This window comes from Vicia villosa, linkage group LG5, assembly GCF_029867415.1.
Source record: "Vicia villosa cultivar HV-30 ecotype Madison, WI linkage group LG5, Vvil1.0, whole genome shotgun sequence".
In the NCBI taxonomy this organism is placed as follows: domain Eukaryota; kingdom Viridiplantae; phylum Streptophyta; class Magnoliopsida; order Fabales; family Fabaceae; genus Vicia; species Vicia villosa.
This window is the reverse complement of record NC_081184.1, coordinates 140,757,137-140,771,962: the sequence shown is the minus strand read 5'-3', so window position 1 is coordinate 140,771,962 and position 14,826 is coordinate 140,757,137. Positions and strand designations below refer to the sequence as shown.

Below are 14,826 nucleotides of genomic sequence, written 5' to 3'. Positions count from 1 at the left end.
TAGATATTAAAAGCTAATGCTCTACATTCATTATTAAGTTTCCTTTTCTTTGACTGGGTAATTTATTCCCCTTCTCATAGACTGTGCTTACATGCTACAAAGGAAAAACTAATCTCTAGTTACTTTACTATCATATAAAGCAAATTCAAATGCAATTTGCAGCAAATAACTTGGTGTTATAAGTTTTGCTACAATGGAAATTTGGACTTTGAGCATGAATGGAGTTCCTTTTCCACTAAACATATCTCTGGACTACTCTACCCTTTACTTGTGCGTTTGCAACTGAAATTCAAACATACCATTGATGATGATTAAAAAGAAACTAACAATAACAAGTAATTATTGTTTGACATAGGCGATGCCAATGCTCATTCTACTTGAACTGTCCATGACTTTTTGTCCTCAACACGCCCTGTTTGTATTCCGACCAGTATTCCTCGTAGCTTTTCAGACAATGTTTCTGCTCCTGTTTTATATTCAGCTCTGCTTTGCACAACATTGTCAAAATAAAATAATATTTGAGGACTAGAATGAATGGGAACATAAAACATGGAAGGGAAAGGGAAAATGCTTGATTAAAAGTGAAGTTTAATTACCTTGTCTCCTTATATGTTACAGATGCAACAGAGGTAACAACCACTGCAGTTCCTGTGCAGAACACTTCATCAGCACTCATCATTTCCTCCACTGATATTGAACATTCCTCGACCTGAACATAGTTCATGTTACAAAATTTCCTTTATATGTTTACAACCAAAAATCATTAATCATCTATATTGTAGGTCTAAAAAAATGATAGCAAAAATTGAGAGGGAAAAAAATACCTTATAACCCAAATCCATGGCAATGTCTATGATGGTTTTTCGTGTGATCCCAGGTAGAATGGTTCCATCTATTGCCGGAGTGAAGATAACATTTTCCTTAACAACATTAACACAAAACATAATTAAACAGATTCTTGTTTCGGATATAGTAAAATATGGTTTGAATATTGAATATAGTAAAATAAGGTTTGAATTTTGAACATCGAAATTGTTAATACTAGTAGTATATGCGCATATGAAATTAAGGTTGTTGATGTACCTTCACAACAAATACATTGCACGCGGTAGCCTCCTCAATATGTTTTCCAGTTGCTGAGTCCAAGAACAAGACATCAGAGAATCCATTGGCTTTTGCTTCAGTTGTTGAAGTATATACCTACAGAGTCATAAATATGTGTAATGAAGAGTTAAATCGACTCGAGTAGCTTATAATATATGATTATGATTTGATTTAGCAGTCTAAATATCGATTAGTGTCGGAAACTAAATGATTTTGACAGAATGATACAATTCCAGAGGGTTTTTAAGTAACAAAATTAGTATCCTTTAAAGTGATTTCTTCCAAGTCCCACATTTTTCACAAGTCACAACCAAGATAAGTATATAAAAATTATGCTTGAGAAAAAATGATCTAATGGTGATGTATACAATATATTCATATCACTATCACAATGCTTACCGGGGCATAATTAGTAACACTCTTGATTCCTCCTGTTCCACCATTGCCAGCTATTGATCGATAAAATTTATCCTCAACTTTTAAGTTTAATGCTCCGCCCTGTGATTTTTAGGTAAAAGAAGGAACGTTGAATATAAAATTTTAATAACTTGTAAGGTGAATCATTTTCCATTGTAACAAAACAATATAACTAAATCCAAATCCATGGCTTACCGTGTGGTAGTTTCCCACAGGGGAGCAATAAATGAGAAAAGTGTACTCAGGTGATGGAGCCACGCCTAATGCAGCTCCTGTTCCAATCAACAACGGCCTAAGATAAAGCGTCCCTTTCCCTGTAGGAGGTATCTGTTTCAATTATAAAAGGTCAATTTGGTTCTCAACTTTTTGTGTGTTCATATATATGCATAAAGTCTTAGTTTTAAATTGTGGTCCAGACCCACAACTACGGCCAGAACATAAAGGTTTCATAAATTTCTGTAATTTAAAGCCATACATGAAGATGATAAACAGAAAAGACCACAGAGAAACATACGAGGAAATACATACCCAACGTTTATTGGCAAGAACTGTTTGCTTAACAGCATCAACAAACTGCTCAACTGACGGTGATGGCATACACAACCTCTCAGCCCCTATCTTCATTCGTAGAGCATTCTCTTCAGGTCGAAATAGAAGGATACGCCCATCTTCAGTCCTATATGCTTTTAGTCCCTCAAAGATTCCCTATACAGAAAACCAACCATATTTGTGAACAAACAAACACAACAAAGTAACTTGCGCGTGTAACACACTCAATATCATTGACAATACATCAATAACTGAAGTATCAGAACCAGTTTGTTTATTTTTTGCAGCAGACATACAAGTATTGAGGATACACTAGTACTAAAAACCATGATTTTAAATTGAAATCCGCAACAACAATAATTTTGAGGTCTCTGCAACCGCATCGGCCATTTTTCACCACCATCTTAAAAGGGTATTTCAACAAACAGAAAATGTGCAGTAATTTAACCTGTCCATAGTTCAATATACCAGCTGCCGGGCTAATCTCAATGTTTCCATAACGAACGAGCGAGCCTTGTGAAAACTTTTCTCCTTTTGAACATTTCATGACATGCATATAATCAGTTGGTGTCAAACTAAATCCAAGTCCTTCCCAATTCATATCAGCATGACTTTCACCTAAACCACTGCATATTTTCATACAAAAACATATATATATTATTACTGTTAAAAACAAAAGTACAAATTTAATAGAATATTGTACCTTTCAGAACCATCTTCATTGTCCCTTAGAATAGAAGGAGGAGCCATGGTTAAGAGAAATGAAGTAGTTCTGCATCAAAAATTCATGTCAAACATTTTATTTATATAATCATTTCATTTTTTTCACAGCGGTAACAATCACTATAGCGGCGGTAAAATAACTTTTAACCTTTTTAATTTCAATTAATATGAATGTGGAATTATTATTGTTGAGGTTTTATTTGATTAGATATATATTTGTGAATTGATAACCTAATGAGAAAGAAAATAGAAGCATTGTTGTTAGTAATATACCTTGTTTTAGTGTGAAAACTGCTACTGAGTCTGTACGGAACTTGATAATGAGGTAGAAAAGAGGAGTGAAATAAAGATCTACAAAATGATAATGAGGATCTGAACGGAAAAGACATTTCCAATTCCAGCGGCCTTTTTATAATATAGTATCTGAAAATGACTTTTTGTTTCTTTCTTGTTATCTAGGAGTAAAAAACTGGCTATAATCTGGAAAGACTAAATTACCCTTGTTCTAAAATTTGAAATTCATCTTTCACCAACTTTTACTATTTTTATTCCATTGTTTCTATTTATTTATTTTATGTTTAAGGAATGTACTGTACGTTAATGAGTTTCAGCAGGTTTACCTTAATTATGTTTAAAAATTTTGGACCTACTCTGACTCAGGTTACATCAATGATAATGTTAAAAATTTGGGACCTGAAATAGACATTTGCGAGAAATGTAAAGATTTAGAATCAAAGATAGTAAAAAAAAATTTGAAAAAGAAATTATGTGAATAATGACAATTTTGATATTATAATTGTTAAAATTTAGATATATTGTATTTTTAAAATGTGAACAAAAAACTTTAAAAGTTGGGGACCAAAAATATGCACGTGACTCTGATTCAGGGTATCGGTGATAGAATAAATCCAGGCATGGATTCCCTCTGCTTTTGTTTTTTGTTTTTTGTTTTTGTATGAAAGGGTTTATCTTCCCATGCAATAGCAAAACTCTCAACTCTACTTGCAGAATTTTAAATAAATTTTACAACAATGCTAACACATTTTTATTCAACGAATTCAGCTTAGTACTATTTTGAAAATAGGTTTTTTATCTAAAATATTGATATATTAATTTCTTTGATTAAAGCGATGAGTGTTGAAAAAATACATTGTACTAAGTGTTGGTAAAGCTATTATTATGAATTTTATCATTCACAATTCAGTGAATCTGATTCTGAATTAAGACTATTAAAATAAAAGAGACACGAGTATATAGGGGTGCTCAAAACCAAACCAACCCAATAGAAAATCGCAAACCAAACCAAACCAAACCGAAACAGCAAAAAACTGCATTTAGTTCGGATTAGTTTGGGTCATCTTTTAATAAAACCGCACGGTTCGGTTCGGTTTGCGGTTTGTATTTTGTAAACCGAACCAAACCGAATCAAACTGCATTATGTTACAGTCTAACTTTTACTTAACTCACATCCAACCCAAACTTAAATGTATTATACCTTAGCCTTATGATTAAGAACAATTTTCTCATCCTTACACATATGATTTTAGTCCCGATCTTTTCAAATCTCTAATAGTATTATCGCGCCTTCTTTGACACATACATCTTCCCTCTTTTTCTATAATCTCTACTCTCTTATATTCTTTCTTTTTTACCTTCTTATTTTTATGCAAATGTTCCCTATTTCAGTTTCATTTTTATCGCACATCTTCTTCTCTAATCTCTCAACTCTTTTGTTTTTTCTTTTTCACCTTCACTAATCTCTCCTCTCTTCTATTTTTTTGTTTCATTTCTAATAATTTTTATATTGTTTTATACTATTATTTTATGTTTATTATTTAACTTTTGTCTAATTTAATTTTTACATATTAAATAGAAAGTTGTTGTCAAAACATGACGAGTTTTGTTGTTATTTGATAGTGTATGAATGTCTAAATACAAAGTTATGCTGTCATTTATATGTATGTATTGTTCAATAAAATATTTGTAAAAAACCGAACCAACCGAACCGAACCAAACCGCATTAGTTTGGTTTGGTTTGGTTCGGATTTTTTTTAAAAGCCAACCGAACCAAACCAAACCGCACGATTTTTTCTCTTGCGGTTCGGATGATTTTTTTCGTCAAAACCGCCCAAACCGCACCGCGATCACCCCTACGAGTATATACTCCATCTAGTCCAGTCAAAAAGAATGCAGTAATAATTACCCACCAAGAAAAAAGAGAATAATAATCAATTTTAATTAAGACTACCGTGTGTCCTAGATATATAGTATTATCTTAACAACTTAATTGAATGTTCAACTATGAGTGAATTTATAATAATAATAATAATAATAATAATAATAATAATAATAATAATAATAATAATAATAATAAAAATAATAATAATAATAATAATAATAATAATAATGATAATAATAATAAGAAGTTTAATTATGTAAAAGTATTTATGAAAAATGTTGAATATGTTTTTCTTTATCAATTTAATATGTTTCAAGTTCAATATATGAGAATATCGAAATGAAACAATTAATAATGTATTGTAGTTCTGAAATACAATAACTATTGATAAAAGTCCTATCGATGAAAGTCAGCTCACGTAGAGATTCTAAAGAAGATTTTGTATACTAGGGTTTTGTGGAGTTAATGATTGTCATCCCAAATTCTGAGGTTAGAGTCTTTATGGAGGATTCATTGCACCAGATCAAAAGGAGAGAAATAATTTTCTCCAAGTTTTTTTTTTTGATAAAGATGTGAAACTAAAGAAATATCTATTCTTTTTTCTTATTTAATTATTCTAGTTGAGTTAAAATGTATTATTTTAATTTAATTGGATGTAGGTATGCTTTGCCTATGTTATTTGATTTTGTTGGAAATTATTGAGATTTATTATAATTTAATTGAATTAAATAATTAGAAAAATAGAGAAATTAGAGAGTTGGGGTAGAGATAGAAACCATGAAGAATAAATGATAATGAAGTAAAAACTAGAAGTAATTTGGGACAAGGTGCAGTAGTCAAAAGAAGTGAAAAGAGGACACCCTAATTAAGATTGAGAAGAAATCACTCGTTGGAGCTTACTTTGATTGGAAAACTCAAGTAAGGGGAGAAAATTACTCTACTATGGATGTGTATTGTATGAAGGGTAGAGAAGGATCCTCACCCTCCTCTATATTTTCCTCAGATTTCACCATTGATGATGCTTGAAGTGTTTTGAGAAAATTATCTGTTAAATGCAATTTAAATGTTGTGATATATGTCATTTTGTGCACTGAATTTAATGCTAAAATTTGTATGTCTTTGTATGCATCCATTGACAGAATTGTTATTCATGTTTAGAAATTTAGGGTAGTAAACATAATCATGATTTTTGTGATAATTTAATGAGCTGAGTGTGAAATCAGTGGTATTTTCGATGTTATAAACATGATATAGTTATGTGGTTTGAGATCTATGTGTGCTGGATTAATCGAGGTCGAAATCGGAGCTTTAGAAGAGCTCCAATTGTGAAAATCCTATTTTGATTTTTGCAGGTTCATGTGTTTTCTCCTGGAGAGGCCAGAGGCTCGCTTGGCGAGCTGTGCAGAGAGAATGGGGTTCTGGTTTTGTGAGCTCGCCCGACGGGGAGGGACTTCACCTAGCGAGAGCTCGCCTAGTGAGCTACCGTGTCGCCTGGCGAGGCTAACAACGCTGAGTCGATCCATTTCGATTCGATTTCTTCGACATAGTATTGTTGTTATGATTGTTAGGTTTTGTTGAGTATCGATTATTAATGTTGGGTACTGTTTGATGTTATTGATGTGTTATTAATTATTGTATGGTGATTTTAATAATTAATGTTGATTTTCATGGAGAAGTGTCAATGGATAGGTGAGTTATTATAGTGGGTTGTGTACGGTTTGAAGTGGAACTAATTGTGATTATTATACCTGAATGTTATTGTTGCATTATCATTGCATCATATGTGTCGTTGTTGTGACGTGACAAGTTGCTGATTTAGAAGAGTGGATCAATAATGAGTTTCGGGTTTGAAGAGGGAACTGATTCGAATAAAAACTATCGTTGATTGGACAAGATCAACAACAAACCTCTGATGTCTAGAATTGGTACCACATGAATAGAGTCGATTTGTGAGTCACATTGCATACATAAAAGCTATATGAGTTTATTGTTGAGTTGCAGTGTAAATTTAATGTGTGAATTATGATTGTTGCGCGAATAAATTTTCTGTTTGATAATTGTTGTTGTTGTTGTTGTTGTTATGCTACCGTTTCTGATCTTTTGCACGACTAACATATTTGAACATATTCTCACCTCTTTGTTGTTTTGTTTGTGTGTTGATGTACGGTGAGTACGGATACTCAAGAACATGAGTAGTGGCAGTTGTGAGTTGGAAGGAGGCGTATACGCCGTACTTCATCTATTTATCGTTTTACGCATTTAATTTCATTGTTGTGATCTATAACAGCGGGATACAGGTTGATCGTTATTATTTTGTCGAGTTGATGTTTTTCTGAATGATGTAGCATTTCAGAAACATTATTTGGTTGAACTATTTTGAAGTATCTTTTACTAGATGATTTCGCTGCTTATTTTCTAAATAAATTGGAATGAGTTGTTGTGTCGAGCATGTATAACACCTTATATGTGATAATTATTCATTTATCTTTTTAAAATTAAGAGTTGAAGTTTTAGAATATTACATACTCCTCTGTTCCAAATTATAAAAGAAATTGACTTTTTAGATTCATTGAATATTTAATGTATCTAGTCTATATATAGACCAGATACATTGCATAATTAAGGGTGGGGTTATAAAATTTTGATTTTCCCAAAAAAGAGTATTGCCAAAAATATAAAAAAAATTAAATATTTACACTAGAAAATAAAAAAAGGAACAAAACAATCACATTAAAAAGTGCGGGTTTAAAATTTTAAGTTATAGAAAAAAATACAAACAAAACATATATTCGATAGACCAAATTCATTTTGACATCCTTAATTAACATCAAATTCTATTTAGACGATTTGAAATATGATTGTGTGTAACTATGATTAGATTTTTTTTTATAATTAAATATTTATATAAGGTTATGAGAGAGCATTTATATTATATTTATATTATTATTGATTATGTTTAAAAAATAAATAATAAAATAAATAAATATAATTAATTAAAAATAAATATTAAAAAATATTGAAGAAGTCAGTTTCGCCTTTTAGATCAATTTACTATTTTTATTTAGATCCAGTTGAATTTAAACACCCATTATCACAACAACTACAATATTGAAGAAGTCAGTTTAGCCTTTTCTTATTATTTTTTTTAAAGCAAAGTTGTGGTTGTTGCTTTGTGTGAAATGAAATTGTGTAAGCATGCATGGACTCAATCAACACATAGATTGAACTTTAAAATTTAAACGACAAGTATAGGTAATAAGGTAAATAAAGTTTGATTGACTAACCAAACAAAATAGAATAATAATCAAGTGGTTAGAGGTTCAATCACCAACTCGTCGTGTATTAAGAAATTTTGATTGTGAAGAAAAATTTTACCTTGTATGCTTCATAGATTTTAAAACGAAAATTAACCATGGTATTAAAAACTTGGTATCTACAATAACTTACATCGCATATTTATAGACATTTGTGAGAAATGTAAAGATTTAAAATAAAAGATAATTTTTTTTTTTAAATGAGAATATCTCAATCCACCTCTTGAATCACTTAATCACTTGGCGAAATTTTAATTATGCCCCCTGATTTTATAGATACACTTCCGGAAACATCTTTTTATTTAAAAATTTTGGTTTTTTTCGTAGTTACATCTACGGAAGCGTTAAAAAACATAGTAAACATTGTGACAATTCAAAATATTTCAATTCAGTAAATCTTCCGTAGATATATCTACAGAACGTGTTAAAAATAGAGTGTTATGTAGATGTACCTACGAAACCTTCAACTATATTTTAAATCAGTGTTATTTAACTCCAAAACTTCAATATTTTTAACAAAAATGGAACATCAAATTATAGTACATCAAAGTAGTGCAATTTAAAGGCAATGGAATATATTACAACAAAAGAGTAAATCGTATAAATTATTCAAATAGTGTCAAGTACATGATCAAAATAAAATGCATAAATGTAATAAATATACAAACATCAATAAAACCACATGCATCACTACTGTGTGTGCTGGACAACATCCTCCTCCTCTACAGTGCCTCTAGCCCCGCCTCTGCGTCCACCACGAAGTCAGCTGGCTAATATGCCTCTATCGTCAAGTGCCCCACCGGTCCTGGCACGATATCGACGGTACAAAAATGTCTCATCTGCCACCCTAGTGATACCATTCAATATACGCATGTGATCAGACCCCTTAGGAAAGAAACCATCGACAATGCTGCACGCGCCATGTCAAGCATCTCACGACAGCGAGGAAGAACATAGTTAGTGTGTGATCCAACTAAGACTGATGAGTCTACAAGACCTCCTCATGGACTGGCCTGGGAGGTGATCCAACTGCAATGGGGATCATGTAGGATGTAACACCGTGAAGTACCAAGTGATGTACCCTTCTGCGCAGCTTTAGTCTCTCTCTGATCTGGTCACCCGAGCCTCGTCACGAACCATGTGATGCTCCCTGTCTGCCAAACTGCATTTAGGAAATGATATTTGCACCTGTAACACACAACAAGATTCACACAAAAACATTAGATACTCTAATATACCACTAGCCACCCTCAATACTTAATCTTTAGAGATGAAGGTCATGAACAATGGAAAATGACTAAGGATGAAGATGATGAACAATGCTAAAATATCTCACAAATACTCTAAAAACTCAAGGTGTTAGTCAAGGGTTCAGATGAATGTGAATGAAGAACACACACACACACACATAATGTTCTCTCAAATTTCTGGGAAAAAGGATATTAATTTTGATTGTTATCAAGAGCTTGATTAACCATGAACAACACAACAAGATCAACCAACTCATTCTCTCTAACTCACTCGACACAATAATAAATTGCAAAAGAACAAGATGCAACTAAAAAAGAGAATGAATCTGACATGAATTCATAATCAAGAAGTTATTCTAGAGAAGAAGAGAAAGATTCACGGTGATGGGTATAAACACATTAAAAAAAGAAGACAAAATCACTCTTTTTCTCTATGGGCTTCAACCTTATGTTTCACTCACTTGTTTCTTTCACTAAAGAAACAACTATTTAGATCAAGGATGAAAAATGGGTCTCATGAAGCTTTGATTCAGCTCAAGTAAAAATTGTGATTCAAATCAATTTAAGCAGAGCCCAAATATAGCTTCACGAAATCAATTGATTCAAATCAATTTTTACACTTGATTCAGATCACTCGAGGTTGTGATTTGAATCATATTTGTTTTGTGATTCAAATTAAATGCTCCATAGGCAATTCTAATTTTTCATACAACTTCTAATTCGAATCATGTATTACACTTGATTCAAATCAAATGACTGAAAATCTAGATTTAAGAGTTCTAACTTGTGATTCTAGCTACGCCTGATGAAACGACACAGTAACAACTAGCTAGACTAAAAATGAAATTATATCAAGGATCAAACTGTCTTATTTAATGATTAAGGAGGATTTTTAGTGATAAAACAACACAATAGTCGAAGCGACTACAAATGAAATGTCAATAGAATACAAGCACACGATTATATAATCAAATTACAAATACGCAAGTACTAAAACAACTATATCAAATTGGCAAAAACATCAAAATAAATAAGTGATACCATATGATATTGTGAATGTAATTTCAACTTAGACTTTTGTGGCACGACATGCCACCACCATTGTTGTTTCTATTGTGAATACAAGATTACACTCAAAGATGTTTTTGATTCATGGCAAACTCAAATAAGCATTCAAACAACAAGGCGGAAGCAGAAAACTCAAAGAAAAGCAAGCATTGATCACTCATGATAGTACAGGTTGATCTATTATGCATATAGGTCGACTCAACACAAGCAGAACAAGAAGAATGCAGAAAACCAGCAGTTAGGTCGACCTACTGTCAACCCAGGTCGACCTAAAATGGAGAAAAATCCATATACTTCTGCTAGGTCGACTCACACATCATCTAGGTCGACCTAAATTGATGAAATTTACATACCAGTCTGCTAGGTCGACCTACACAACAACTAGGTCGACCTAATCTGAGAAAATGTCCCCAGAATGTATCTGAAGAGGATTCTGGTCGACCTACTTCTTAAACAGGTCGACCTAACTGGGAGCAAAATTCTGCAAGCTTTGCTAGGTCGACCCAAGCACTACAACAGGTCGACCTAACTGATCAAGAATGCCAAAAATTCTGTTTCTCTCATCTCCAACTGTTAAGCTATCATATATATTATCCAAGGTTCAATTATTATAGGCAACACCAACGACTGAAAGATACACAAAGGCTTCTCATCTTCGTTCTTCGTCATCTCCAACGCAATTACACATAATCATTCTTGCGTTGAGGGTTAGTGATCGAGTTCGATAACGTCCATGGAACGGAATTGAAGATTCCTAGTGGGTGAAGATTTGTGTGGTTTTTGGTGAATAAAATCTGCGGGTTTTGTCCATCTAAGATAGGTGTTTCTTGGGGTTTTTATCAAGAGGTTTCATCGAGGATCCGACTGAGTGTGAAGATTGAAGAACAAGGGTTTGAGGGAATTGAAGACACTGCAGAAAGGGATCAAAGTGAAGCTCTTGGATAACCTTGATCTGACTCAAGATTAAGGGGGAAGAAGATTCAAAGGATCGACATAATTGGTTTATGGTTTATCGCTTTGTTATCTTCTTTGTATATACTACTTTCAACATTAATGAAAGATTACCCAATTTCAGTTTGGAATTGGGGGCAGACGTAGTCGTAGCGAGGACGATCGACGAACTGCCTAAACAAATATCGTGTTCTTGTCGCTTTTACTTTTTCATTTACGTTCTGTTCATATTTGGTTATAATAGCAAATTGATCAACGATTCGAGTGTTAAGATTGTGAATTAAGAACTTATATAAACATCACAATCCATCACATATTGAATCACCGTCAATTTGATCATTATCACCAAGTGTTTGTATATTTGTTTCTATCACTCTTACTGCATTGCAAACATTGTCCATCATACAAGAAGTTAATCTGATTTTCAATAAGAGCAACGCTTTGATTCTGCAACGTATACTCTTATCACTTACCTCAAGTTTTTGACTGGTTTTAAACACATATACAATCGTTTCGATAGTGGTTCGGAATAGACGCGAGTCGATTCAGAATCACTTCTGCTGAAAAGTCGTTTAACTCCGTAAAACTGTGAACGATCTATTCACCCCCCTATAGATCCTAAGGCCAGCGTCTAACAAGTGGCATCAAGAGCTCTGGTTTATTCCGTGCTACGTGAAACACTTATTGGAAAGATGGCTTCCGGACCTAAAGGGGCTCACAATAGAGCTCCAGTTTTCAACGGTGAAAACTATGGCTATTGGAAGGATTGTATGTGTGTCCACATCAATGCAATTGATAGGAACATCTGGACAACTATTGTCAATGGTCCCTTTCAGATCACCATGACAAATGCAGCTGGTGCAGTTGTTCCAAAACTAGAAAATACTTGGGATGCTGAAGATGAAAAGAGATATGCATACAATTGGAAAGTGAGAAACATTCTAATCTCAGCTCTAGGAGTTGATGAATACTATCGCGTTTCCCATTGTAGATCAGCTAAAGCTATGTGGGACACATTGCAAGTTGCCCACGAGGGAACGGATGATGTCAAACTAGCTAGGATCAATACGTTAACTCAAGAGTTCGAACTCTTCCACATGGAAGATGGTGAATCCATCGAAAACATGCAGAAGAGATTCGTTCACCTGAAAAATCGGTTAAATTCTCTTGATAGACCTGTTTCCAATGCAGTTGCTACTAACAAAATCTTAAGATGCTTGAACAGGGAATGGCAACCCAAGGTTATAGCAATAAAGGAAGCAAATGATCTAAACACCTTAGACATCACCACTCTCTTTGGTATACTAGAGGAACATGAACAACACCTTAAATGCCTTGACATGCATGAGAAAAGGGCAAAGAAAGAAAAGAACATGGAGAAAGAGGTAGAGAAGAAGTCAATAGCTCTAAAAGCTTCAAGCTCCAAGACCTCAAGACAAGAGCTAAAGGATAGTGATACAAGTGATGACGAAGACTCTGATGATGAGGAAATGGGACTGTTTGTGCGAAGATACAACAAATATCTAAAGAAAAATGGAGCAAAACATTCTGACAAAGGCTTGATCAACTATAGAAAGCAATCAAACAAGTTCAAACAAGATGACGACAACAAAGGAAAAATCAAAGGCCTTTGCTTCAATTGTGGGAAAGCCGGTCACTACAAACCGGATTGTCCATACCTTAAGAAGGAAAAAGAGAAGAACCAAAGCAAAGGTCATAACAAATCTAAAAGAGCTTACATAGCATGGGAAAGTGATTCATCTAGTGAAAGCTCATCAAGCGATGAAGAAGAATCAGCAAACCTATGTTTCATGGCTCATCAACACAAGAAAAAGAAAGCTGTAAGTCATCTTAAACCTGAACTCGTAGATAAGGTATCTCATTCTCAACTAAAACTTGCTTTTTAAGAATTACATAGAGATGCAATTAAAGCTTTCAAACTTTTGGCCTCAAATAAGAAAATATTTTCATATCTTGAATCAAAAGTTGAGAAAACCGAAAAGGATATGGAAGCTTTAAAACAATCTATGCTAGAAATTCAAAAGGATAAAGTTGAAATAGATCCTACATCATGGTTTGGTTGTGAGACATGTCACATTTGGCAAAAAGAAGTAAGAGATCTAAAAGCCAAGTTAGACAAGGCTCTACAACCAAAAGTGACTTTTGCCGTTGATCCAAATAAGTTCAAAAGATCGTATACTCCTTTATATAGCAAATATACTTTTGTACCAAAAGTATCAACTAGCAAAACACCATATTCTCATCATATTACCTGTCATTATTGTTGCAAAAAGGGACATACCATTGAAAAATGCAAATTTAGGAGAATTTTAGTTCCTAAAGGAGTATTTCAATGGTTGCCTAAGTGCAACAATGTCTGTACTCACCATCTAGGACCCATTGAAGATTGGGGACCTTCCACTCTAAATTAATCTTTGCAGGAAAAGTGTCTTGACATCGCCAAAAGGTGGTGGTCTCTTGATAGCTGATGCTCAAGACACATAAAAGGAAGACATATCACTTTTGGTATGTCATCTATGAAGAACTATTCTTGGCAAAGGAAATGCAGGTGACATGGCCACCACAAATGTATAAGATACACCACAAATACAGTTAACTTGAAAAACACAAAGGACGCATTACTTGATGTGCAATTGGCAAGTTGCTTTGCAAAGAGATTTTAAACCTATTCTAAGCAGAATATTGTTTGGGACCATGTCCCGCATCCGGGAGAACATCAAGTAATCGATACTAGATGAGTTTTTCGCAAAAATCAAGCAATCAAGCTATGAAACATTCTATCAAGACAATTCGTCATCAAATCTAGGAGTATGGCACACTAACAAGAGGACTTCACACAATGATGACAAAACACCTACACATTGAGAAAGCGGTAACATGTTTATTGTTCATTTCCAAAATTTTTATTGATTCTATAATATGCTATCAATTATCATGCTTATAGTGACTTCAAGTATGCTTACCCATATATCTCAATTACATATGTGTTTATCATCTCCACTCATAACATATCATAATTTGGGCATACAAGCAAGCAACTAAGCATAAATCCATCATATAGCAACATCTCTAAGTCATTTCAAACATTTTGAAGCAATTTAGGTCGACCTACCTTGTATCTGAGTCGACCTACAGAAGAAAAATTTCAGCAGAAACTAAAATTGTCCAGTTACGTCGACCTACCCACTCTTTAGGTCGACCTAAACTGGTTATTTTTCTCACTACCTCTGTTAGGTCGACCAGGCCTTCA

At 33.5% G+C, this 14,826-nt stretch overlaps 1 protein-coding gene across 1 annotated transcript; it reads right to left on the bottom strand.

The window, feature by feature from the left end:
- On the bottom strand, positions 1-3,213 carry LOC131607572 (branched-chain-amino-acid aminotransferase 6-like). Its single transcript, XM_058879555.1, has 10 exons — positions 3,067-3,213; positions 2,774-2,842; positions 2,519-2,696; positions 2,050-2,226; positions 1,717-1,848; positions 1,504-1,602; positions 1,084-1,200; positions 825-920; positions 597-709; positions 1-483 (listed from the first exon to the last, which is right to left on the bottom strand). Exons 1-10 carry the CDS (start codon positions 3,180-3,182, stop codon positions 369-371), a joined length of 1,212 nt encoding a protein of 403 aa, XP_058735538.1. The 5' UTR covers positions 3,183-3,213; the 3' UTR covers positions 1-368.
- Positions 3,214-14,826: the final 11,613 nt, after the last annotated feature.